Below are 23,699 nucleotides of genomic sequence, written 5' to 3' on the forward strand. Positions count from 1 at the left end.
ATGTTATATAAGTATTGTCATCATATTCCTAACAACTACTGTAATTCAGGTCCCACAACCCACAGGGTCACAAGGCCTGCTTCCAACACATCAGGTTAGTTGACATAAAACGAATATTTGTTTGTCTTTTGACATATATAGTTTAAAATAACAAATTGATCCCTGGCACCCAACTAATTCAGGCAATACATTTTTTTCAGGTGTCGATCCTCCTGTCCTTAATTTTGGAGCCTCATCATATAATTGCCCGACGTGCAATGCAGTTATGTGGTATGAAGAAAGAAGTAAAAGCACCCCCGCATCTGAACCAAATTCATTCTCATCGTGTTGCCAAAATGGGAAAATTTTGTTAGAACCCTTACTTGATACCCCTGAACCTCTTAAAAGGTTGTTGGATTATGATCAGCCTGGGACATCAACCTTCCGTGACAACACCAGAACTTACAATAGTATGTTTTGCTTCACATCTTTTGGGGCACAAATTGATAATTCCATAAACCAAGGTAGAGGAGTCTATACCTTTAGAATAAGCGGCCAAAACTACCATCGTATCGGGTCTTTGCTTCCTTCCGATGGGCGCTGAACCCAGATATGCATAGCTTTACTTCTTTGACACCCAAAATGAAGTAAGACATCGCATTTCGGCTATAGTAGGGAAGGGGAAAACTGATACTAAAATTGAAGAAGCTATCGTCGGAAACCTCATGGATATGCTTAATGAGCATAATTCTGTAGCAAAAGCTTTTCGTATGGCACGAGATTGGTGTTCAGCAAATGAGAATCATCCATGCGAATTACGTTTGCTTGCACAGAGAGCCAATTTGCGACAATATAGCAACCCAAATGTTTCTGAAATTGCTGCCTTGGTGTCAAATGATTTTGGGGTGAGTTCAGAGCCTAGGGATATTGTAGTGAGCACTACTAATGGATTCCTGCAGAGAATCTCAGAATTGCATCCACTTTACATGGTGTTACAATATCCCTTGCTTTTTCCTTATGGTGAATCTGGATATCATGAGGGAATCCCATATTTTTCAAACATTGGTAGAAGGAAAACCAAGAGGAACTGCTTGACAATGAGAGAGTTCTATTGTTATAGAATTCATTATCGACCTAATGAAGGCACAACTTTGTTAAGAGGCGGCCGCCTCTATCAACAATACTTGGTAGATTCTTATACTGCAGTTGAAGAACAGCGTCTTCGATATGTCAGGACTCATCAGCCTGAACTTCGGGTTGAACTGTATGACAATGTATGCGACGCTGTCACACGCGGGGACACCAACGCTAAGGCACTTGGTCAAAGAATAGTGTTACCCGCAACTTTCACAGGAAGTCCCAGGTATATGGTGCAAAACTTCCAAGACTCCATGGCCCTATGCAGGAAATTTGGAAACCCGGATCTGTTCATAACTTTTAAAGCAAATCCAAAATGGTCGGAGGTTGGTCATATGTTATCGTTCATTCCAGGTCAGAAGTCTCATGATCGTGCAGAATATGTGGCCCGCGTTTTCAAATTGAAACTCAACGACATGATGCATGAAATCATGAAGAATGATATATTTGGCAAGGCCTTAGCAGGTATTCAACCTCAAACTGTTTTATTCGTTGAATGTGGTAACCTCCTGAAAATTAGAATCTAAAACTAACTCTGCCGTTTTAACGTTCATGCAGGTTTTTACACAATTGAATTCCAAAAGCGTGGACTTCCACATGCTCATATTCTAATATGGCTTGATGAAATGGCGAGATGCAAAACCCCGGCAGATATAGATGATATAATTTCTGCGGAAATCCCTTTGGAAGCTAATGATCCAAAAGGATATAAAGCTGTTACTGATTACATGATACACAGGCCGTGCGGCCCGGACGCTAGAGAAGCGTCATGTATGAACATGGGAAAATGCATGAAGCATTTCCCAAAGCCGTTTTATCAGGAAACCACAATCGACGAAGATGGGTATGCTGTTTATCAGAGGAGGAATACTAAGAATACTGTGGTAAAATTCAAAATCCCCCTTGATAACAGATTTGTCGTCCCATACAATCGGTACTTGCTGCTCAAATATGATGCACACATAAATGTCGAGTGGTGCAATAGATCCAGGGCCATAAAATACTTATTCAAGTATTTAAACAAAGGTCCCGACAGAGCCACAATTGTTTTGCATGAAAATGTGAAGCAAGATGGCCAAACACAGTCTACAATTACTGAATTACTAGCAAGGTTGATGAAGTCAAAAATTACTTGGATTGCCGTTATTTATCACCGTGTGAGGCAGTGTGGCGGTTGTTTGCACTTGATATACACTACTGTAAACCATCTGTAGTAAAACTAACCTTCCACCTTCCTGAGCAACACACCATCACCCTACGTGACTCAGAAGACCTACCTGCTCTGCTACACAGACCAAGAATCAAGGATACCATGTTCACCCAATGGTTTGAACTAAACAAAAGAGAGAAGGAAGCCAGGGCATTCAAATATTCTGAAATACCTGCCGAGTACGTATGGGTTAATAAAGATAAATATTGGAAAAAAAGGAGAAGGAGAAAGAACACTGTGGGGCGGATTGTTTACTGCCATCCTGCAGCCGGCCCCAGGTACTATTTGAGGATGTTTCTTAACGTGGTCAAAGGACCAAGAAGTTATAAAGAGCTGAAGACAGTGAAAGGGAGGGTTTGTGAATCATTTAAAGAAGCCTGTTATGCATATGGATTGCTAAATGATGATCGCGAGTGGAGTGAAGCCATTGCCGAAGCTAAATCATGGGCAACTGGCCCACAACTTCGCTAGCTTTTTGTTACTATGTTATTGTTTTGTGATGTTAGTAGTCCTATAAATTTGTGGAATGACCATTGGGAAGACTTCTGTGAGGATATTTTGTATAGAAAGCGAAAGCTATTCTTTATCCTTTTCAGAAGCTAACGGTATATACCTCATACACAGCATAACTTGGGTTACATACTCAACAAACCCGCAATAAAATGCGTACAAACAACGAGTTTCAAACTTGACGTGCGTAGCACGGGCTTTTAAGCCTTCGTAAATTAAAAACATGATTGTGGCGTTTGCCATTACATGTCATCATTAATCACGATATATACTTGAATATATATCAATATATCATACATCATAAAAGCCAGCATCCAATGAAAGAAGTATAACTCTTTGATTCTAAGGTCATACGTTGATATTTCCATTCCCTTTGCTTCCTATAAGAAAATACATCGAGTAAAAGTTGTTATGGCAATGAAGGTCGAAATTCAATCAAGAAAATTGATAAAACCATCTGTTTCAACTCCCTCTGCTCTTCGTCGATATAAACTAAGCATCATCGATGAGGTTTCCCCCGAGATGAACATACCTCTTGTTCTTTTTTTCTCTCCTAATCTTGATAATAGCCAAGAGCCCATTTCCCAACTCGAGGAATCGTTAAAGGAAGCCCTGACACTTTTTTACCCTTTTGCTGGTAGCTATATGGAGAACATTTCCACAATCGACTGTGATGATCAAGGTATCGAGTTTATTCAAGCGCGAGCTGATATAACAATCAAAGAGATTCTTGATCACAAAATGGATCCCCATACAGTCAACCAATTGAGTCCCTCCAAATTATTGGGCTCAAATGGATCCCCATACAGTCAACCAATAGGATCCCCATATGGAAAACTTTCAATGATGTAGATTATGCAATTTATGGTCATCCAAGAGATTTCCATCTTACTAACTTACTTCAATCATTAGCACTTAGGCAAAAGGGTGGAAAATTGCATCGATGAAAGCTAAAATATCATTAGGGAATCACTGGGGGCCAATAATCACTAGGTGTGACGCTACCAAAACGGTTAAGGAGCCTAAAGAGTTGATAGGCATGTTGTCAGATACTGTCATGAAAACCATTAGAAACTATGGAAAAGTAGGTCATGATAGTAAGGGGAGGCGGAGTGGTAAGGGATGAATTTATCAACCCTCCCAAATTCAACCAATAATATTCATACAACTCAATTTAACCTTTCAACTCTCTCAACCAACCCTCCCAACCATTTTTACTGGCGCTCCATAAATTTTCAACCCTCTCAAATTTATTTTTCTTTTTTCTTTTTAAATTTTCAGCACTCTAAAAAAAAATTTCATAATCAAAACACATCAGTTTAAACTTCTATTAATAATAACAACAAACATATATAATCTAAAGCAAAAAATATATACATATATATAAATCAGGGTATAAAACAAAAACTTTTAAAACTATAATAACTTTTTTGTAAACAGTTGAAAAAAACGGGGGGCTAAAACGAAATATTGATTAAAAATCATCACTCTTTTCTGTCGTAGTCTTCTATCTTCTTCTTTAATTCTATATATATCTCTAAATTTATATATATACATCGCAGCTTCAGGTTACAAAAAGGAAAAAATAAGGTAAAGAAACCAAGATTATACACTCTCTCTCTCCTCTTTACCACTGGCTGTGGTGTAGCCGGTGGTATGGCACCATAAACTAGATATGGTAAAAGACGTCCCTTAGTTTGAACAAGATGAAGACATCAAAGCATTTTCTGTTTGAATATAGATAGGCCAGTATTGAAACATGAAATCTAGATATGGTCATGAATCATGATATCATTTATACCAGCGACCAACTAATGTAATCCATAATAAGGTCTTTAAATCCACTATGTATAATTCAAATCAAAACACTGCTATCCCTTCAGGTCACTTGACGGGTTGGTTCATAAGGTTGATACAGAAAACACAGTTTTCATGTAAAGTGACAGAACACAGAAGTTAAGGTTTTCAGTCAAAGTACATGATTTTCCAAGAAGCTGGAAGCCCAAACCAAACCAAATTTGGCAAACACTAAACGGGTAAACTATTTTCCAGGACAATACAATGTGCAGAAATATCAAGTCATATCATAAGGTTTAATGTTCCAAAACCACGGAAGTCGGAAAATTCAGCAACACAAGCCCATGTGTTGCTTACATCGGCTGATGTCATTACAATTATCAAGAATGGATAACATCTCTAAGCATATAAAATGTTGAATTCTGGTTCAACCATATCCTTATGGACAAAAGTTTGGGGAAAAAAAAAGGATAGGCCTTGTGAGGTCTTCTCTCTGATGAAATCTCGTATTTATAAGCAGCCACCCAACTGCCAAAATAGAAGAAAGTAAGAGACACAAGTGCAAAAATCATTAATATGTTACCGCACATAAATTTGCTAAACTTAGGTGATTTAGTTGAGACAATCCGACTTGTCAAAGCTCATGAGTTTGCTCTATTAAAGCTTGGTAAGCAAACTAGTCAACCAAAACTCAACGTCCCTAACACAGATTAGGTTTGATTGCTCATTGAGACAAATCATGCCTCAGGAAGGTATAGTATGACTCTTAATTATATAATCTACTAGTCGTTAGTTTACAAAGGCTTCTACTTGTCACTTTCTAGCAATAGTAAGAAATTTGCTTTTAGAATATTGTTTCTAAAATTAAGAGGGCACTTCTGCACGGGTCGATAGCTCACACGCCTATACAAATCCATAATATCAGGGCTTTAGTATCGAAGCCAAGTTGTGGTTAGGCTCAAACCATAAACTTCTTGAGACTAAGCGTAAATTATAGTTTCTAAATATAAGAGGGCACTTCTGAACGGGTCCATAGCTCAAGCCTATACGAATCCACAAAACCTGGGCTTTGTTATCTAAGCCAAGTCGTTGTTAGGCTCAAAACATAAACTTCGTGAGATTAAGCATAGATACCCGAGAACACTCATTCACAGGGTGACACACTTTGCAAGAATAGTATTATGTAGAGCTAAGAACACATATATTTCAAACACACCGCTAATCTCACAAGTATATAAAAGTAACTGGAAATAAAATATATAAATATATAGCATACCATAATAGCATCAATCTCTTCTTGAGTCATCCGCGTTCTTTTGGGTTGAAGGGAAGCTTTCCCCTTTTTTTAAATTTTTTTTCAGATGGGGCAGACCTAGAAAAAAATGTGGATGTGGAAGGTTCATCATTGGTAGCAGGTGTTGCTTGGGTCTGAGTCAGAGGAGCTGCAAGATGAACCACGTGGATATGAAGCAAATATCGTTACTTCAAATATACTAAAGAAAAAAAAGCTAAGAAACACCACAAAACGTTTGATAGTTGTCTGCTAAAGCTAAGAAGTGCTACTCTGCAAAACTTTAAGGCCACTAATCGGTTTACAAGTAACGAGTGCAAGAGAAAGGGCTGTGCACTTATTATAACACAAATAGGCTAATGATCCTAATATCGAAGCTTGTTTATCGAACAACTATTCATTCTGATATTTAGATAAGCAGTTTTATTCATTACAATTACTATCTATTTTTACTGATTCATATGTATGTATAGTTATAGCTAAACTTACAATCTAATATATATAAATGATGTCAAATAAATATAATTTTACAGCTTGTAGAGAGAAGATATCTATAACATGCCTCTACAAATTTTTGCCTCTTCAACGACAGGTCTGCGACCATTGATTGTAACTGGTGAACCCTGTAGATAAAAAGAGACATCACATCAACAACGTAAATTATCAACAAATAAAACTGTAAAAGTTAACTTGTTGGGAGATTATTATTGTCGTTCTTAGGAACTTAGGGCTGCTGGGGCTATAATAAAGGATATAGGCTGCTGGAGCTTATCCAGATTATCTTATTCATTCACCAAGAGGGCGTGACTCGCATAGGATTAATGTGAAGCAATTAATATGACACTTACATAACTAAATAACAAACAATACAGCTAGTAACTATTAAACAAATAAAAAATAGAATCAATCGCATGGCCTCTTTTTATATTATAAACAGAAATACACAAGATAAATTCACATACCATAATGGCATTTTTCAGTGAATTGTGATCCTCGAACTCGAGAAAGCCTAACCCAAAAACCTGTGACTGCTACTATTAGGAGTGAAAAGTAAAAAAAAACATATTAAATAAAACTGCAACGAGTAGATGCATACCTCGTTCCTAATTTGAACGCTATTAGGCTTAATAGGTCCAAATCTTTGGAATTCTTTCTCCACCATTGCTACTGTGACACCCCTTGGAAGACCCCTGATATAGACGGGGAAGCCTTCAACTGCTCGAACAGAAGACTTTTTTATAAACAACTCATGCAAGAATACAAAAGGACAAACATGAGCAGATATACACAACTCATGCATGAAATAAGTGTGATACATGAGAATCTTATTTCATCAGCTGGTGCAGGAGTTGGGACAGAGACAGCTTTCTGCTTAGAGTCCAATACCTTAACCAACAAGAAAAGCATATCATAATTTGCTGTAACAGATCATTTGCTTTCCTAATCCTTATTTACTAATGCATGAAAATTGTCAAAAAGATATATTAACAGTTAAATAAAGAATCCTATGTTACTAGTAAATAAACCATATAGAATGTATTTTCAAGTCTGCAATTTAGAAAAAAGAGCAGTTCAATGTTTAACGACATCATTAGTAATTTAAAAAAAAAATAAATTGGACAGGCTACTTACAACAGATGCATCCGACTTCTTTAACAGTTTCTTGACTTTAGATTCAGCTCGCTCAGAAACATCACTCTCCGGCACTGGAACAATTACCGGTTCCACAATTTCAGAAAAATGCATACAGATACAATTTCCTAACAAAAGTTCAGTAACGGCCAAATGCTTTCATCACCTGTATGAATTACAGAAGGCCCCACATCCACAGCAGGAGTGACGTATCTTTCACTATAATCAGCACTCCTCGTTAAATGCAGTGTGTCAGTTAACACATAGTAGTCGTCGTCTTTCTCTAAAAGTGCGAGAAGGAAAACTTGTTTAAAGCTCTGGGGACTACGATCCTTCCTGGTGATACGGCCAGTAACTACAACACCAACTCTACCAACAAACATACTTTTTGGATCAACATTTAGCAACTCAATGTCAGCATGGCCAAGTAACATCATTCTTTGAGTAATATCCTGCATACCATGTGAAATTAAAGCGTACATCAAAAACTTTCAAGTACCGAAATATTTAAACTTTATGGTGCTTTAATCAAAAACCAAAAGATCAGAGATGGCATACATATAAATCATGTATGCATTGTACTATGTATGTTGCATAAAGCTACAAACAAGTTTTAAGACATCTACAAGTAGTGCGATGAACGTTTAATGCCAATCACTCTGTATGCACTTATTCAGATAAATTATGTACGATAAACTATAATCTGATTTATAGAGAAATAGACACAATTAAAAAATTTAAAGGTGGATAGAGACCATACATCAATTAAACATGAATCCGGATGACGGTTTTCAATAAAATAGAAATCAAAAAGCCGTTCTGGTGACTCCTTCACTACATCATAATACGGCAGAATGAATTTATTCAAAACCTGTTCGAAAGAAGACATACATTAAGTCAATAACTATATAACAAGGTAATAAGCAATAAAAACAAAAATTTTAATATAAAAAAAAAAAACACTGAATTTCAGAAATCAAACAATACAATAAAATTTTCTAAAATTATGTATTTATTATTATTATTTTTGTAACTATCATTCTTCTTAAGCTTAGATATAAAAAAAACAAATAACTCTCTGAAATTAAACGATACTACACACTAAAAAGAACTAAATTAGAAAAAAATTATAAAAAAAAACTATTATTTATTAATTTTTGCATAAAATAAAAAAATAATTAAAAAAAAAAAAAGGATAAGCGAGTTAATACTTCTTCTCGTAGCGATGATTCTGGCGGATTCTCCATTGTTGATCGACACCTGACGAAACTTGATAAAATTAAAACTACTAATCATTACGGTATATCAAGTATGTATATATGTGTGTGTATATATATATATATATATCTATAAATGAAATATGAAAGCGTACCAAAAAAATGATCCGAAGTAGAGAAATATGAAAAATCTTCTTCATTCCTTAATAATTTTAAATGAATGTATATGATCATAACTAACCGACTTATTTTCGCGCCTAATTTAGGCCCAAATCAAAATATTCCAACTTAAACCTTTTAAGTTTTGAAATATACAGAAATGGTCCCGGCAAAATAACACAACTGCAGGTAACATCCCTGCAGTTAAAAACACCGCCAACCGCCGCCGTCCGCAATCTCCTCCGGCAACCGCCGCCCACAACCACCTCCAAGAACCACCGTCCACAATACCCCATCGACAATCATCTTCGACCATCAACCGACACCATCTCGAGTAGGCCAAATCCGGACATCACCAACCAGATCTATACATCTAAAAACAAATGCCCACTGATCTGAAGAATGGATGGATCTCAACATACATATCTTTAGTTGAGAAACGCCGATGGGATCTGCTATGTTGAGAGACGGAGGATTTTTAGATATATATATATAGAGAGAGAGAGAGTTGAGAGAAATGTGTATGAGAAAACTCAATAAAATTATTATACAAGGCCGTGGCTTATGAACAAGCCCCCGGTCCACCGCTATCTGACATGAGATCATTGGCTCGGTTACATTCCGCGTTATTATTTAGATTTTGTCATATCTGCTCTCGTCCAAAAAAAATTTTTTCGTACTTTTTGGATTCTTTGCAAAAAAAATTTTTTTTTTTTTCAGTTCTATTGGTTCGTCTTATAACTCCGCATTATTATTTGGATTTTGTCATACCGGATCCCGTTTGAAATTTTTTTCTTTTGATTTGGGATTTTGTGATATCGGATTCCGTTCGGGTTTTTTTCTTTCAGTTTTTCTTGGTTTTTTCTAAAGAATGTTCTTTTGTGTTCTATTCTATTGGTTCATTTTATACCCTCAACAACTATTTGGATCTTACCATATCGGGTCTCGTTTGGGCTTTTTGCCTTCCTGTATTTTCTTGGTCTTTTCACAATTTTTTTTTCCTTTTGTGTTTTCAACCTCCGTCACATTGCATTGTTTTATTGGTCCAGCTACACCCCGCGTTACTACTCGGATTTTGTCATATCAGATTTCGTTCGAGTTTTTTCTTTCTTTCGGTTTTGCTTGGTTTCTTGCACAATTTTTTTTGCTTTTGCGTTCTCTAGTTGATTCATCTTATACTGCACATCACTATTTAGATTTTGCCATATCAGACGCTATTTGGGGTTTTTCTTTCGGTCTTTTTTTGGTTTTTTTAATAGTTTTTTTATTTGTATGTTTTCAAGTAAACTATACAATGTAGTAAATGAAATGAACATATGACGGGAGTGAAATTTGTCATGTTACCCTAATCTTATTCGGTCGACTTAGGTTTTAGAGAGTTTATTTTTAGGGTTTATTCGAATGTCGAATAAACTATGTGTTAGGGTTTATGTGTGTAATTCGTGAGATGCGTATGATGTCAATGTGATGATGTGCCGTGAGGCTTCCTCCTCAATTTATAGAGGGTAGATAACTTGGAGAGGAGGGTGAAAGAATTAGGGTGAATCTCTTCCTCCTTTGTGAATATCTTGTTTCCTTCTTGAGGAGATTTGTGGTAATCTTGTTACCTAATTATGTCCGAGCATATCGGAGCTTTGATATATGTTCAACAGATTGATTATAGGAAAATTTATATCCGATCTTTATTGTATATCTCCTCGGAGATAGGTATTCGTTACCTTTAGAGCTCCGGGGTAATTATGCTGAGCGGATGTCGAGCTCCGTCATGGGTATAAATAGCTTTACCTGTACAAAGGTGACGTTGTATTCTGCTTCTGCTTCGGATACGGAGCTAGAGCTCCGTATGGGTATATCATCAAGCCCCCCAGTCTGATGGGAGGTTTTATCTGTAAAACGTCGTATTAGACTTCAAAGAAGAAAATTAATTCTATAATCATACCTTCGAGGCTTCGTCGAGGGCTCCCAAACTGGTTTGTTCTATAAATTGTTCCTTCTGAGCTCTTATATCAGAGGGTAATATTGTCATTACATCTTGCCGTGCAAATGTCCCTTCGATGGTTTAATATGGACGCGCATATCCCAAGGGGAGTGTTAATCGACGGCTAAGGTTATTTGTGCGCCATTTTTTCAAATCATCAGTCGTATCCCCTATTTATTCTTTTTACTTCTCCAAGGGTTCTTGTCTTTCACTATTCCCTTCCTCGTTTCTCGCTCCCCTCTTTGATCAGTCATCACTTTCTTCTTCTTTTTCTTTATATATACGTTATGGATCGCAATCATTTTCGCATCATCGGCACTACGTATTCTGACACGACGGAGGGCTATCTTGCCTGGTTTCGTCAGTGTTTTTGCCGCCCTGATGATTCTGAAATTAGGGTTCCGGGCCAATCAGAATCTATTCTCGATGCACCCCCTGGTGTTTTTGGTATGTACACCACTCCCTTTTCCGGTGATAATCTTAGGTTTCCCTTGTCCCCTTGGTTGTTACGGTTACTTGATTATCATGAACTGCATGTTTCTATAGTGCACCCTTTAGCGATCACTGTGATAGTGTCGTTCGTTATTATTTATCGGGCGTTCGATTTAGAACCTCGAATAAGTTTGTATATTTGTTCAAGTTTGGTGTTCGTGACAGGTGGGTTATGGTAGAAGAGAGGCCCGGTAGGTTATTTTTTATTTTTTAATATAGGAGATTCTGATATGTTGAATTGGAGGTCGGGGTTTTTGTTTTTTAGTGAGGAGTATGTGCATCCAATGTTTAGGGGTATATTGGATAGGAGTAGGTTGGTGCCGAGGGTGTCTTTTAGAGATGATGATCTGGCTTGGCGTTCCTTAGAAAATGATTTAATCCGCCAAGTGATTGTCTCCCCCTTTTCATTGATTGCGTACCCTGACGTGATTACATTATCATGGGAAGGTTCTCCTGATGTGCCTGTCCTGATCTGGTGCTGTGAAGGTATTATATTTGCCATCTTTATTTGTTCCACTTTCGTCTTTTGGTTTTTTCTAATGGCTTTCTTTGTGTCATTTGCAGAGTTGACCCTTAGGGATGTCGTCATCATGAATCCCCGGGGAATGGTGGTTGGCAGGAGGCCCTTAACTCTTTTTGATGGTGAGGGACCTTCGTCTAATGATGCGCAACTGCCATTTTCAAAAAGACGAAGGGTTGGTGAGGGCCCTTCTGCCGTGGAAGGTGTTGCGGGCAGTGAGACTCCTGTGATAATCCTGGATTCGCCAATACGGGATGAGACTGATGTAACACCCCGACTATGGCGGAAAACTCAGGATGCAAGATAAAGCACACGTGCACATGGATGTTACATAGGAAAAGCTAAATGAGTGCATAGATTAAGCATAAATTGTCGAATGCATAGTCAAAATAAGCAAACATAGATCACAAATATAAGTTCCATAGCATTCAAAGGAAATATAAGATAAGTTCCCACGCAGGGGAAACGGTTAGGCATATTGCCAACTAGCACATAAGAAAGCATGCAAAACTCCAATTAACTAAGCCTGAAGTCTGCTACGAGTCCCACGCTACCAATCCTAGCCACGATTTGCTTGATTACCTGAAAGGAATACTTAAAAGAGTCAACACAAAGGTTGGTGAATTCTTAGGTTTGTAATCATGATTGTTTACTTGAAAACCTCGTTTGAATCACAAATCGCTTGCCTGAATAACCACAATAAACATTTATCTTTTGAATAATCAATTTATATGCCGATAGATATGAATACACAATTAATGTAGTATGGTTTGGCTATAGACATCCTTACCATACATATATATGAGAATGTGTATAATCGTGCACTAACGGTACCTAGCTAGTATATATCAATCGTGCACTCATAGTCATAAACATGACATGGCTAGTATGTAGCAATCGTGCACTCACAGTCATAAACATGACCTGGCTAGTATGTATATCAAGAAGTAGTCTAATAGCCATAGGATAGACAATGAAAGCAGTTACGACATATATAAAAGCATATTTTGTATTCCTTTCACCCCAAAACATAAGTAAAAAGCGGCTACGAAAACTTACAGTGATCTGGTACAACACAGTTTTAAGCACAGAGAACAAGCACAGAGATAGATAGGTTTTATCTATCAAAATCCAAGTACATCTTGATGGAAGCCTATGTACAAGTCATTGATTATAAATAAGCACACATATTATTTCTTGTGATTAATTATTCGCTGAAATGTTCTTGATGAACTGATGATTTGGTCCTAAATGATGCTTGAACGTTTTGACTCAGAAAGGGTTTGAATGAACTTAAGTACTTGAAATGGACTCGTTCTGAACGTCTATGAACTCACACATATGTACTTGTAATGTTAATTAGTTGATTCATATCTTTAATAATAATCTTTAGCCTTAAGAACTTAATTGGTTATTTATGGAACTTGTACTTTAATGATTAAGTGATAGGGACATGATCGTTTTATTTCATGGATGAATAGGATCGCATTATGGCATATGAATTGATACGGACATGGAAATAGATGGACCAAGGTTGCCTTAGAGTACTCAAGAGTCAAGATCGTCCTAAGCTCAAAGCTAGGTCAAGATCGTCCTGGCTCAGAGCTAGGTCATGATCGTCCTGGCTCAAAGCTAGGTCAAGATTGTCCTCGCTCAAAGCCAAGTCAAGATCGTCTCACCTCAAAGCCAAATTAAGATCGTCTTAACTCAAGGCCAAGTCAAGATCGTCTTAACTCAAAGCCAAGTCAAGATCGTCTCAACTCAAAGCCAAGTCAAGATCGTTTCAAGTTTAAGAACAAGAATTAGATCACTTTCGATTCAAGAACACAGATTGAGCGAAACCTATCTTAGAAGATCAGTTACCCAGGATGTGTGGTTCCCAAACACAAACCACGAAACAACACAATCACAACACGAGATCAACGAGTAAGCACAGAGATACAAAGGAGCAACTCTAAGACGATCTTGGGAATCAAGATCGTCCCAGGGCAAGATCGTTTTAGCTCTAGAACGGGCTGAACAAACACGATTTCAACACAGAAATGTCTTAGATCGATTTCATGACTTGTTTGGACATAGCACTGGTACATATATGCACAAAAACACTAACCAGTAACACTTTTAATGATTTCAAGACAAGTTATAACATGAACAAGTCGTGGCACTCAATGACAAGTTGTACCTTCACTTTCAAAAATGGGTAATGTAGATTAAAACATGTTATGACCCAAATTTGTTCACACAAATGTTTTTAAACACATTTAGACACAAACCCATTAACTATTAACACGATTTTCATTCAAAAATTGGACCAAATCATCAAGAACATAAACTTGAAAAAGTGCATTTTTAATTTGATCAAAAACCCATTAAATGTTGTTGTTACCTGAGAAACGATTCAAGAAGTGTGTTTTGATTATCACAAGGATGCGAAAAGTACAAATGATTTTGATTAAACAATCCAAAATCAAAAGATGCTCTTGTGTGTGTTTTTATGGTGTCTGGAGTATGTGTTTTAGAGAGAGAGAGGAGAAGAAGGAAGAAGATGAATAGTGTTGTTTCTCTCTCTAGGGTTTTCCATTCTTTTCTATTTATACCTTCCCATAATAAATGGACTTATTAAGTGCAAGGACTATTTGCGAACATTTTGAACTAGCACTTTTATGAACACAAACGTTTACGTAATGCACTTTAGTATTTCATGTATTTCATCGTATTTAATCAAAAACTCGTCATATAAGTCAAGAGTTAAGATCAAATTCACCTTCATCTAAGCACATAATTGGGTCTAAAGTACGTCAAGAACTTAAATAAATTGAACTGTCTAGCCTTTCTAATGGCGCTAGTACGATTTGAGGAACTTATTCAAAACATTTCTAAGACGGTTGTTACAACTGATGCAACTATCGTATCTCGGTCTGCTGGTCGAAGGTGTGTGTTCTTTGGCCTTTTTGCTTTCTGACATGTCCCTTTTCTGCCTGTTGACTTGTTGTCTTTGTACATTTATAGTTGGGACTTCTAACCCTGGACGGAGACCTGGGAAGGAACCAGTTGACGACACTGGTGCAACTACAACCGTCGCAGGTGCTTCCGGAGCCACTACAACTGTTGTTCAAGCACCTTCTGGAACAGGTATTCTTTTAGCTTTTGCTAGATGTTTTTGTAGTCGCTGCTTTCTTCTTGCATTTTAATTCTGTTTTGTTGTTTCGTAGGGATCTCCCTTCTCCATGACTTGCCTGACCCCCAACTTTGCCGACAGAGTCTGAATATGATGGTTCCTGGCCATCTAAGGGCAATGTTGGATACTATGCCTGTTCAACGGCTTGTTGGGGTTGTTGACCAGGCTTTGTTTACTGCTGGCATGGTTGGTTCTGCTGCTGCTGCCAGGATGCGCTATATGGAGGAGATCTTGGAGAGAAGTAGGTCGGAGTTGAATTCCCTGAGGGCTGCTCAGTCTTCTGTGGGTGCTTCGACATCTGATGCGTCTCTGCGTAGGGAGCTTTCTGAATCGCAGGATGTACTATCTCAAGCTACCCGACAATTGATATCTGGCGTTACAAAAAATAAATTTGTATTTTTCCTAGCTCCTACTTTTATGTTGCCCTGTTTGCTTCGTTTAATTTGGCTTAGCCCGGGAGGAGATCATGCTCCTACCAGTCTTAATGCCCTCCGAAGTCTTTCTCCTGACGTTGTCTTCGTCCTCCGTTTCTCCAGAGCTTTTTGTGCTTTCCGCCTCGAAGGATCCCTCATCTGTGGCGGGCCCCATTCGTCCCTTGGGGCCTTTCTGGATAACTCTTCGGGTGCGTTTATGCAGGGTTACTGAGGTTTTTCCCTTTATGTTTTTGGGCAGTGGGGAGATTATCATCTGCATCCCTCCGCGAGATTTGTATTGTATGCACCCGTGTATTGTGGACACTACCATTTTCAAACTTCCTCAGCCCTTCCCTGCCTAATAGCATATCATAGGGTGAATTTGCTCTTATCAGTTATCACAGCTGCCAAGATTATTGCAGTCCTGCGCCATGGGAATCCACCGATGGTAGCATCCAACCATATTTGTCCCAATGGGCGAGTTCGTTCATTGGCAAATCCTACCACTTCGTCCTTTAGTGGTAGTATGGTTTCTTGCAGCCTTTTTGGCAGTCGGAGGAAGCTTCTTTTGTAGATTATGTCGCGTCCACTTCATGTATCCACCTGTGTATTTTTCAGGCACACACTTCCTATGTTGACCCTTATCAGTACCGGGTCCACCGAGCCTTGTCCATCCAGATTACCGAAGTGGTAGTGTTTTGGCCCTTCTTTAATCAATGTGTTGGACAGTATCCTTCTTCGGTGTTCTTCTAGCTCTGGTTCATCGAAGCTCGGCCTAGTTCGTTTGACTAGATGCGACAACTTGTTTTCTCTAGCAGTGTTGTCTATCTGCCTCAATAATTCCCTACAATAGTCTGTGCTATGTCCATATCCGTTATCCAACAGAATTTGTCGAGATTCCTTGTTCCTTTTCCTGATAGCGGTATCGGTCTTACGAACGTCCTTGTTATCTCTTCCGTTGATAGGATTTCGGATGGAGTTTTCCGGAGGTTGGCGATCGTTCTTTTATGGCTGCTTATTCTGTACACGGGGGATGATTCTTCCACCTGTGCATCCTTACCAACCTCTGCCTTCTCTGTGTTTTTCTTCGTGTTGGCTTTCCATTTAGTCATAGCTTTTTCTGCTGTATCTTCTGCGCTTTTCCAGTCACGACATTTGCCGACTAGGCCTGAATAGCTGGCTGGTTTACTGAGGCACAGATGTCGTATCGGTTCTTTTGACCGGAGCCCGTGTATTGCCCCGGATATCCTCCCTTGCTCGGATAAACGCACTAGATTCTGTGTCTTTTCTCCATACCGTTGCAGAAAATCTTATATCTCTTCATCCTCATCTTGTTGTATTTCATGTGCCCGGATGAGAGCCGAATTCTTTCATCAGTTTCGCTTTGAAGCTTTCGGCGTCGTGTATACTTTCCTCCGGTAGCTTCTCCAGCCACTCCCTAACTTTTCCGTGCAGGAGATAAAGTATGACATGACAGACTTCTGCGTCGCCCCACCCTTCCGGTTGGGTCGTATTGTCGACTTTTTGGAGGAAGCTGTTAACTTCGGAGGTACCATCGTACCAGGGGAGCTCGTGGGCATCTAACAATCCTACCGGCGGCACATGTTGGCGCAGCTTCTTTGGGAACTACACACATGACCCTTTGTACTTAGGCCCTGATTTTGTCGGGGTGGCTTCGCCCTTCTTGGTTTCAACCGAGGGGTCTACATGGGGATGTTGTGATGCTGCAAACACATATGGGTAGTACCATGATCCCTGTATTTGCACCGGGCAACCTCCAGCTAAAGGTAGCATTCCCGTGAGCTGGGGTTGCGCTGTCCCGTTCAGGTAGAGACATTCCCCATGATAGTACGACGGGTACATCGGTTGATACGGCCGCGTCGCACTAATGATCATAGTGCCCGCTGGAATCCCTTGTTGTGGCGGGTAAGCTGGGTAGGTCGGGTAAACTACTCCTGTCCCTTTTACTGCTTCAAAGCTGCTTCCGTGTCTGTCTTGAAACTTGGTCTTTTCACCCGAAACCTTTTTAAGTGATCCCCCGCGTGTTTCCTCCATTTTTGTCGAGTTGGTCGCTTGAGTCGTGTCTCGGGTCCTGTTTTCTTTTGAGGGTTCCTGCGCCCAAGGCAGAGAATTGTCCTCTTCTGGACAATCAGGAGTTTGTTCAGTACCTTATTCTGCTCCTGAGGCCATGTTCCTTTTGCTAGTGGTCTGGTGTCTGATTGGTAGAGGGCGTGAGATCGTCGTCCTCCTGGATGCTTTGGAGGGCCTGCGATCTCAGTGGTGAAACCCTGACCACCGTCTTCGCCGTGATCATGAGCGATCCTCGACCCGTGTCTTGTCGATGGGGAATCTGGGTTCGACATAATGCTTTTATTTTGATCGTGGCTAGGTTCGGTTTTAAGGACAAAAAGGTCCCACGGATGGCGCCAATTTGTTTGATCAAATAATCGCACTATGACTTAACTGGAGGTGTGAGATGGGTTGTGGGTGTTTATCGGCGATTCCCTTACGGTCAGAGGGTCGGAGAGACCGCTTTACGCCGGATGGTTTTATATCTAAGTCGATTCGGTCGACTTAGGGTTTAGAGGGTTTATTTTTAGGGTTTATTCGAATGTCGAATAAACTATGTGTTAGGGTTTATGTGTGTAATTCATGAGATGTGTATGATGTCAATATGATGATGTGCCGTGAGGCTTCCTTCTCTATTTAAAGAGGGTAGATAACTTGGAGAGGAGGGTGAGAGAATTAGGGTGAATCTCTTCCTCCTTTGTGAATATCTTGTTTCCTTCTTGAGGAGATTGTGGTAATCTTGTTACCTAATTATGTTCGAGCATATCGGAGCTTCGATATATGTTCAACAGATTGATTATAGGAAAGATTATATCTGATCTTTATTGTATATTTCCTCGGAGCTGGGTATTCGTTACCTTTAGAGCTCCGGGGTAATTATGCTGAGCGGAGGTCGAGCTCCATCATGGGTATAAATAGCTTTACCTGTACGAAAGTGACTTCGTATTTTGCTTCGGATACGGAGCTAGAGCTCCGTATGGGTATATCATCACAATCCACCATGCCTCAATTTAAAATGAAGACGTGTCCCGACTGATATTTTGAATCATTTTTATCAGTCTGAAATCTAACATCACAATATCTAGTCACTTTGAGTTCTGTATCAGGATTTCTTCCATACACCAGAAAATCTTTAGTAGCACACATGTACTTAAGAATATTCGTCACAGCAATCCAATGATCCTCACCCGGATTCGATTGATATTGGTTAACGATATTTTGCATGAACGCAATGTCAGGTCTAGTGCATCTCACCGCATACATAATAGATCTCACAACCGAAACATAAGGAATTCTTTGCATACGCTCTACCTCATTAGGTGTAGAGGCACCGTTTTTGCTAGATAAATTAAGTCCATCTTGCATAGGTACAAAATCACGCTTAGAAGTCTCCATCTTGAATTGCTTCAAGATCTTATCAATATAATCACTTTGAATTAATCCAATCAACCGTTTGTAGAAAGAATATAGACATGTACGTTTAGAAATAGTCCTATAAGAACATGTCTGACTTTTTTATTACTGAATGTGGATGGAATATGACAATCAAGATGAGAAGAGCATGTGACGTTCGCATATAGTTAAAGAACGTCCCTTTACTTTGAAGCAATGAGCATGATTGATTAATGTTATTAATTTAGTGTAATTCAGGGATTTGGTTATGACACTTGAAAATGGGTTTGGAGGTACGGAGTGTACACCCGTTAAGTAAATAACATCCCGGACCCAAAATCGGTTTTCTTTGATCCGTAAATGTTTTGACTAATATTATTTCTTAGTAACTAAGTTTACTTGGTGATTAAGAATAGATAATCATCAGTCCAACCATGACATTGAGGTAATTCCCCTAATTATCACAGAGGAAAAATCCGGATCATCAAATGTTATAATGGCCAAAGGACAAAGACGGAACGGATAATACTGCACGGAGGACACCAATGACGGAGAGCTTACTCGGATTTGCTTCCAGTTGATATTTTTATCATTAAGTGTCCATGGGCTTTTCCATTTCATTGCCAGACATCCCTTCCAATAACAGTCGTCAAAAAAAGCCCCATTAAATCCCTCACGTGCCATACACGTGAGGGTATATTTGTCTAGCCACTTTAATACAGAATCACAGGGACGACTTTCATCTTATTTATCCCCCAAAAAAATTCTTTTACCCCATAACACTTTATTCCATAAACCTAACTAAATTAAATCTCCATCTTCCTCCGTTCTAAGTTATCTCTATTCTTTCTTTCTAACCCAACAACCATCAATGGTTTATTGTTCTTGTGGTAACCCAGCTACACTTTGAACATCATGGACACCTCATAACCCAGAAACACATGGCAGCTCTTTGACACATAGGAGGATCGACCCATCGGAAATACCCACAACCATTTACCTAGCGATAACAACCATAGAACCTTTGACCTGGGTTAAATAAGATAAAAGTCGTCCCTGTGGTTCTGTATTAAAGTGGCTGGACAAATATACCCTCACGTGTATGGCACGCGAGGGATTTAACGGGGATTTTTTGATGACTGTTAGTGGTAGGAACGTCTTAACAATATACAATCAGATTGACATGACTAGTATTTATTTGATCAAACCACAAAAATGATTTGTGATAAAAAAAAATGGAAAAGCCCAAGGGCATTTTGTGATAAAAAAAATAGTTCACGAACAGAAATACAAATCGATCAAACCACAAAAATGATTCGTGATAATTTCTCTAGTATTTATCTACCATTTGAAACTACCGTCAACATACAATGAGATTGATATGACTAGAATATCAAAAAAAAACAAAAAAAAAAATCAACTTAATTAAGAGAAAGGTAAAAGCTATAAGCATACTACATAAAAAAAATAATATGGTATATCGGAATACACTACTAATTAAAAATAAAAGATCAAAATTCATTACATGCCAAAACAATCAATCTAAAATATATAGTAAAATTCCAAATCAAAACGCATAATTACTGATCTGGGAATGATTCCATACATCTCAAAGTACTCCAGCCACATCATGATGATCTTAAAGAAGTAGCTATAAAATTAACAAAATAAGGTAATTAATTTTGGGCATGAAACATATATATATATATATGATCATGATCGTGATGATCTAATCATCTCATGATGAACTTCAGGGGTTTCCATAATACTCTCTAAAGAAGGTTTCCATCCTCCAATAGTAGTTGTAGTAGTACTTTTGCCATTATTATTCATTGATCTACTCTTTTCTATCTTTCCCAATACATCTTCCAATAAGCAGCTTTTACCTTCTTTGTCTTTCAACTGTAATAACAGCCAATCTAGCTCATCTTTTGTTAACACTAGCTTTACTCTCATTTTACTACTACTTTCCATAATTATGCCTCCTCCTACTCTTGTTTTCCCATATTCTTCCTTTTCTGCTTGTACTACTTGTGGATTTTCTTCTGTTGTTTGCTCTCTTTGTATGCATGTATCCATATAATTCCCCATTATATCAAATTTCAAGAAAATGGTTCTTTTTTCCAAAAAGTGTGTAATTAGCTGAAAAACACAAGCTTTTTTGGTTTATTTATTTATGATGATGAGCAAAGGGATTTGGAGAGAAAAAAAAAGGAGGAGTTGTTAGTGTCAACTAATGCATGTGAGGGGTGGGGAACATATATAAATATGGGTACATATGTTGGTGACAAATTTATATTATTAAGTGTCTTTATGAATAGACCAATTAGCTCACTAATAAAGAATATATATATATATATTGTTATTATTTTACTCCATTGATCTTAAATTATTGTTTTACTCTTTTATTCAAATAGTTTAACCTATGGGTCGTTTTAATCTGGTCGTGTTGCAAATAGACCAGAGTTGAAGTAGTAAATGGATTTGGCAAAATGGGTAACAAAATGTTGCTAAAACCTCGTTTAATTTTGAGGGTAAATGTAAAAATGTAAAAAGAATATTTACCCATATCAAAAAGTTTTTGAAGCCTTGTGAACATGATTTATATTATATATCTTCTTAAAAAAGAATTTCTAATAATTCTTTTGATGGCAAATATCATATCTATACTACTCATTAAAGCAAACCCGTCTCCCTCTTCCTCTCACAACCTTAATAATATAACAAAAATACTTAATTTAATAATTTGCAATATTTATCTATCAACTCATAAAATACATACACGTTTCTCTTTTACATCAATTAATTTTACGTCAATAACCTGCATTACCCGTCGTCATCGTCGCCGCATTACGCAGGAATCCTCTTAGTATGTATAAACATGTGACATATGTAATTATCTAATTTCCTTATCGTCGGTTCTTTTGATTTTGCTAAATGTTTTCATCTTGTTGTCGATCAAGAGGATGAGTTAATGAAATTGCTCTGTAGTTTTGGTGTATAAACTCAACCTTTCAGCTAGTATTTTCAACGTATCTTTCTGTATGCATTATATATCTTTTGTATCTTTGTGATGTTAGAGTCAAATTATGTAATTTTAGTATTGTCATCATGTGGAACTTCTTGCCCGTGATCTTAGACCTTTTTTATGCTCTTCTTAATTTTTTCATATTTAAATTAACAAGATGAAACTAAAATCTAATTATATATAAGGGGGGGAAATGCATTTTAATTTTTGTTGTTGAATTACTGGTTGATACTTGATAGGTGACAAAATATATATCAACCTTGTCTCCAATAATAGAGGTGTTGAATCAGCATCACCTTATTCGCAGATTTTATGCTAATAGAGGGGTCATGGGCCTTTTTCTTTAACGATTCATTCTCGACACACTTGAATACTTAGAACTGACCTTGTTAATTCAAGTAGGCCAAGGAATAATCTAATAGCATCCATAATAGTATCAACTTATCAGTTACTCCATTTTTTCAAGGTCATTAAGATTCAAAATAAGAATGTTAGTTGAAGTTATAAAAAGTATTTTAATAGATAGAATTTAAAAGTTGTATGAGTGTATAAAAACAAAATAAGTCTCTAATCAAATAGGTTAAGGAATATCAACAATTTGAAAGAAAGGCTATTCACTCCAACGGTAATAATTAAGTAGTTTTTTTTTTTTTTTTTTTATCAACTTAGTATTGGAGTCCTAAGATATTACTAGTGCTTTGGTGGCAACATCATATCATCCATCGATCAACAAGTAGGCCAAGAGTCACACCATGGCACGTTGAGATATATGTTAGAATTAACTAGCTAGATCGATCGCAACATCTCGACAGATCCATGAATGTATGTTAATTAGTTATCTCTTAATTAGATTTGTATACTTGAGCTACATTACGTTCCAACAACAAAAAGGCAGTAGGTGACAATTATAACAAGATTAGATCGTTAGTTTGTAAAGATGCCTCACACATAAATGATGGTGACCCACATTTGTTATTGTCGCATCCTCCAACGGTACACAATATAGTAGTGTAATAAAGTAGGTATTGCAGGATGGCCGGATGCTCTCCAAACAACTATATCTACTCTACTTTCCTACTTATCCTTTTTCTTTTGTAAATGGTACTATATTAATTAATTTCCTCAATATAACACGATAGATAGTGTTTAGTTTGTTTGGTTTTTTAATATCGAACTTTTATATTAAAGGGTGAGTGACCAAATCGCGTATATATTTGTAGAATAATGTTTAGAAAAATCGGCGGTGATGTCACATTTTATAGTTCGTGATCATAATTCTAGAATATGTACTAAGGAACATAATATACTATAATTAACCAATTGTTAATTAAGAGTTCATCATTTTGATGACATATCTAGTATGAGATGATTGATTGTACACTAAATCGAGATTAGGTTTAGAAAAGGGGATGATGGATATTTTTGGTTGTCTCTTGGTGATTTCTCGAAGGTAGAGTTTTGATTTCTTTACGCCAATCAATTATGGTTTGATTGTTATCCGATTGAGATCGTGCTCATAATTCTAGAATATGTACTAAGGAACATAATATGCTATAACCAATGGTTAAGAGTTCATCATTTTGATGACATATCCAGTATGAGATATATGGTGAATATATAAAAATGTGTTTTCTTTATAAAGAGAGGAAAAATAAGAAGGTTAGTGTTGTCGTAAACGATAACTAATAGTATAAAA

General features: G+C 37.6%; 3 protein-coding genes across 4 annotated transcripts; 1 reads left to right on the plus strand and 2 right to left on the minus strand.

Moving 5' to 3' along the window:
• Window positions 1-704: 704 nt before the first annotated feature.
• Window positions 705-2,797, plus strand: LOC122601784. The gene is made up of 3 exons (XM_043774521.1): window positions 705-1,581; window positions 1,675-2,050; window positions 2,224-2,797. The coding sequence occupies exons 1-3, from the start codon at window positions 705-707 to the stop codon at window positions 2,795-2,797; spliced, it is 1,827 nt and encodes a 608-aa protein (XP_043630456.1).
• A 2,103-nt stretch (window positions 2,798-4,900) lies between these two features.
• On the minus strand, window positions 4,901-9,449 carry LOC122602376 (nuclear transport factor 2-like). 2 transcript variants are annotated; one of them, XM_043775066.1, is made up of 11 exons: window positions 8,929-9,449; window positions 8,768-8,816; window positions 8,317-8,427; window positions 7,723-8,008; window positions 7,557-7,630; window positions 7,241-7,310; window positions 7,021-7,139; window positions 6,887-6,946; window positions 6,487-6,547; window positions 5,910-6,075; window positions 4,901-5,161 (listed from the first exon to the last, which is right to left on the minus strand). In XM_043775066.1, exons 2-10 carry the CDS (start codon window positions 8,801-8,803, stop codon window positions 5,936-5,938), a joined length of 957 nt encoding a protein of 318 aa, XP_043631001.1. In that variant the 5' UTR covers window positions 8,804-8,816; window positions 8,929-9,449; the 3' UTR covers window positions 4,901-5,161; window positions 5,910-5,935. The 2 variants fall into 2 exon arrangements, with proteins under 2 accessions (XP_043631001.1, XP_043631002.1); XM_043775067.1 differs by having other exon boundaries at window positions 8,768-8,825.
• An 11,023-nt stretch (window positions 9,450-20,472) lies between these two features.
• LOC122600981 lies at window positions 20,473-21,227 on the minus strand. The gene has a single exon (XM_043773760.1). It carries the CDS (start codon window positions 21,064-21,066, stop codon window positions 20,689-20,691), a length of 378 nt encoding a protein of 125 aa, XP_043629695.1. The 5' UTR covers window positions 21,067-21,227; the 3' UTR covers window positions 20,473-20,688.
• Window positions 21,228-23,699: the final 2,472 nt, after the last annotated feature.

Source organism: Erigeron canadensis, chromosome 5, assembly GCF_010389155.1.
Source record: "Erigeron canadensis isolate Cc75 chromosome 5, C_canadensis_v1, whole genome shotgun sequence".
In the NCBI taxonomy this organism is placed as follows: domain Eukaryota; kingdom Viridiplantae; phylum Streptophyta; class Magnoliopsida; order Asterales; family Asteraceae; genus Erigeron; species Erigeron canadensis.

Excerpts from the sequence above, each read along its gene's own strand:
- LOC122601784 (XM_043774521.1), top strand. The coding sequence starts at position 705 with ATGGATATGCTTAATGAGCATAATTCTGTAGCAAAAGCTTTTCGTATG. Across the intron at positions 1,582-1,674 it reads ATTTGGCAAGGCCTTAGCAG|GTTTTTACACAATTGAATTC; the intron begins GTATTCAACCTC and ends ACGTTCATGCAG. Across the intron at positions 2,051-2,223 it reads TTTGTCGTCCCATACAATCG|CAAGGTTGATGAAGTCAAAA; the intron begins GTACTTGCTGCT and ends CTGAATTACTAG.
- LOC122602376 (XM_043775066.1), bottom strand. The coding sequence starts at position 8,803 with ATGGAGAATCCGCCAGAATCATCGCTACGAGAAGAA. Across the intron at positions 7,140-7,240 it reads TGATGAAATAAGATTCTCAT|TTGAAGGCTTCCCCGTCTAT; the intron begins GTATCACACTTA and ends CTGTTCGAGCAG. Across the intron at positions 6,548-6,886 it reads CACTGAAAAATGCCATTATG|GGTTCACCAGTTACAATCAA; the intron begins GTATGTGAATTT and ends TTTTATCTACAG.
- LOC122600981 (XM_043773760.1), bottom strand. The coding sequence starts at position 21,066 with ATGGGGAATTATATGGATACATGCATACAAAGAGAGCAAACAACAGAA.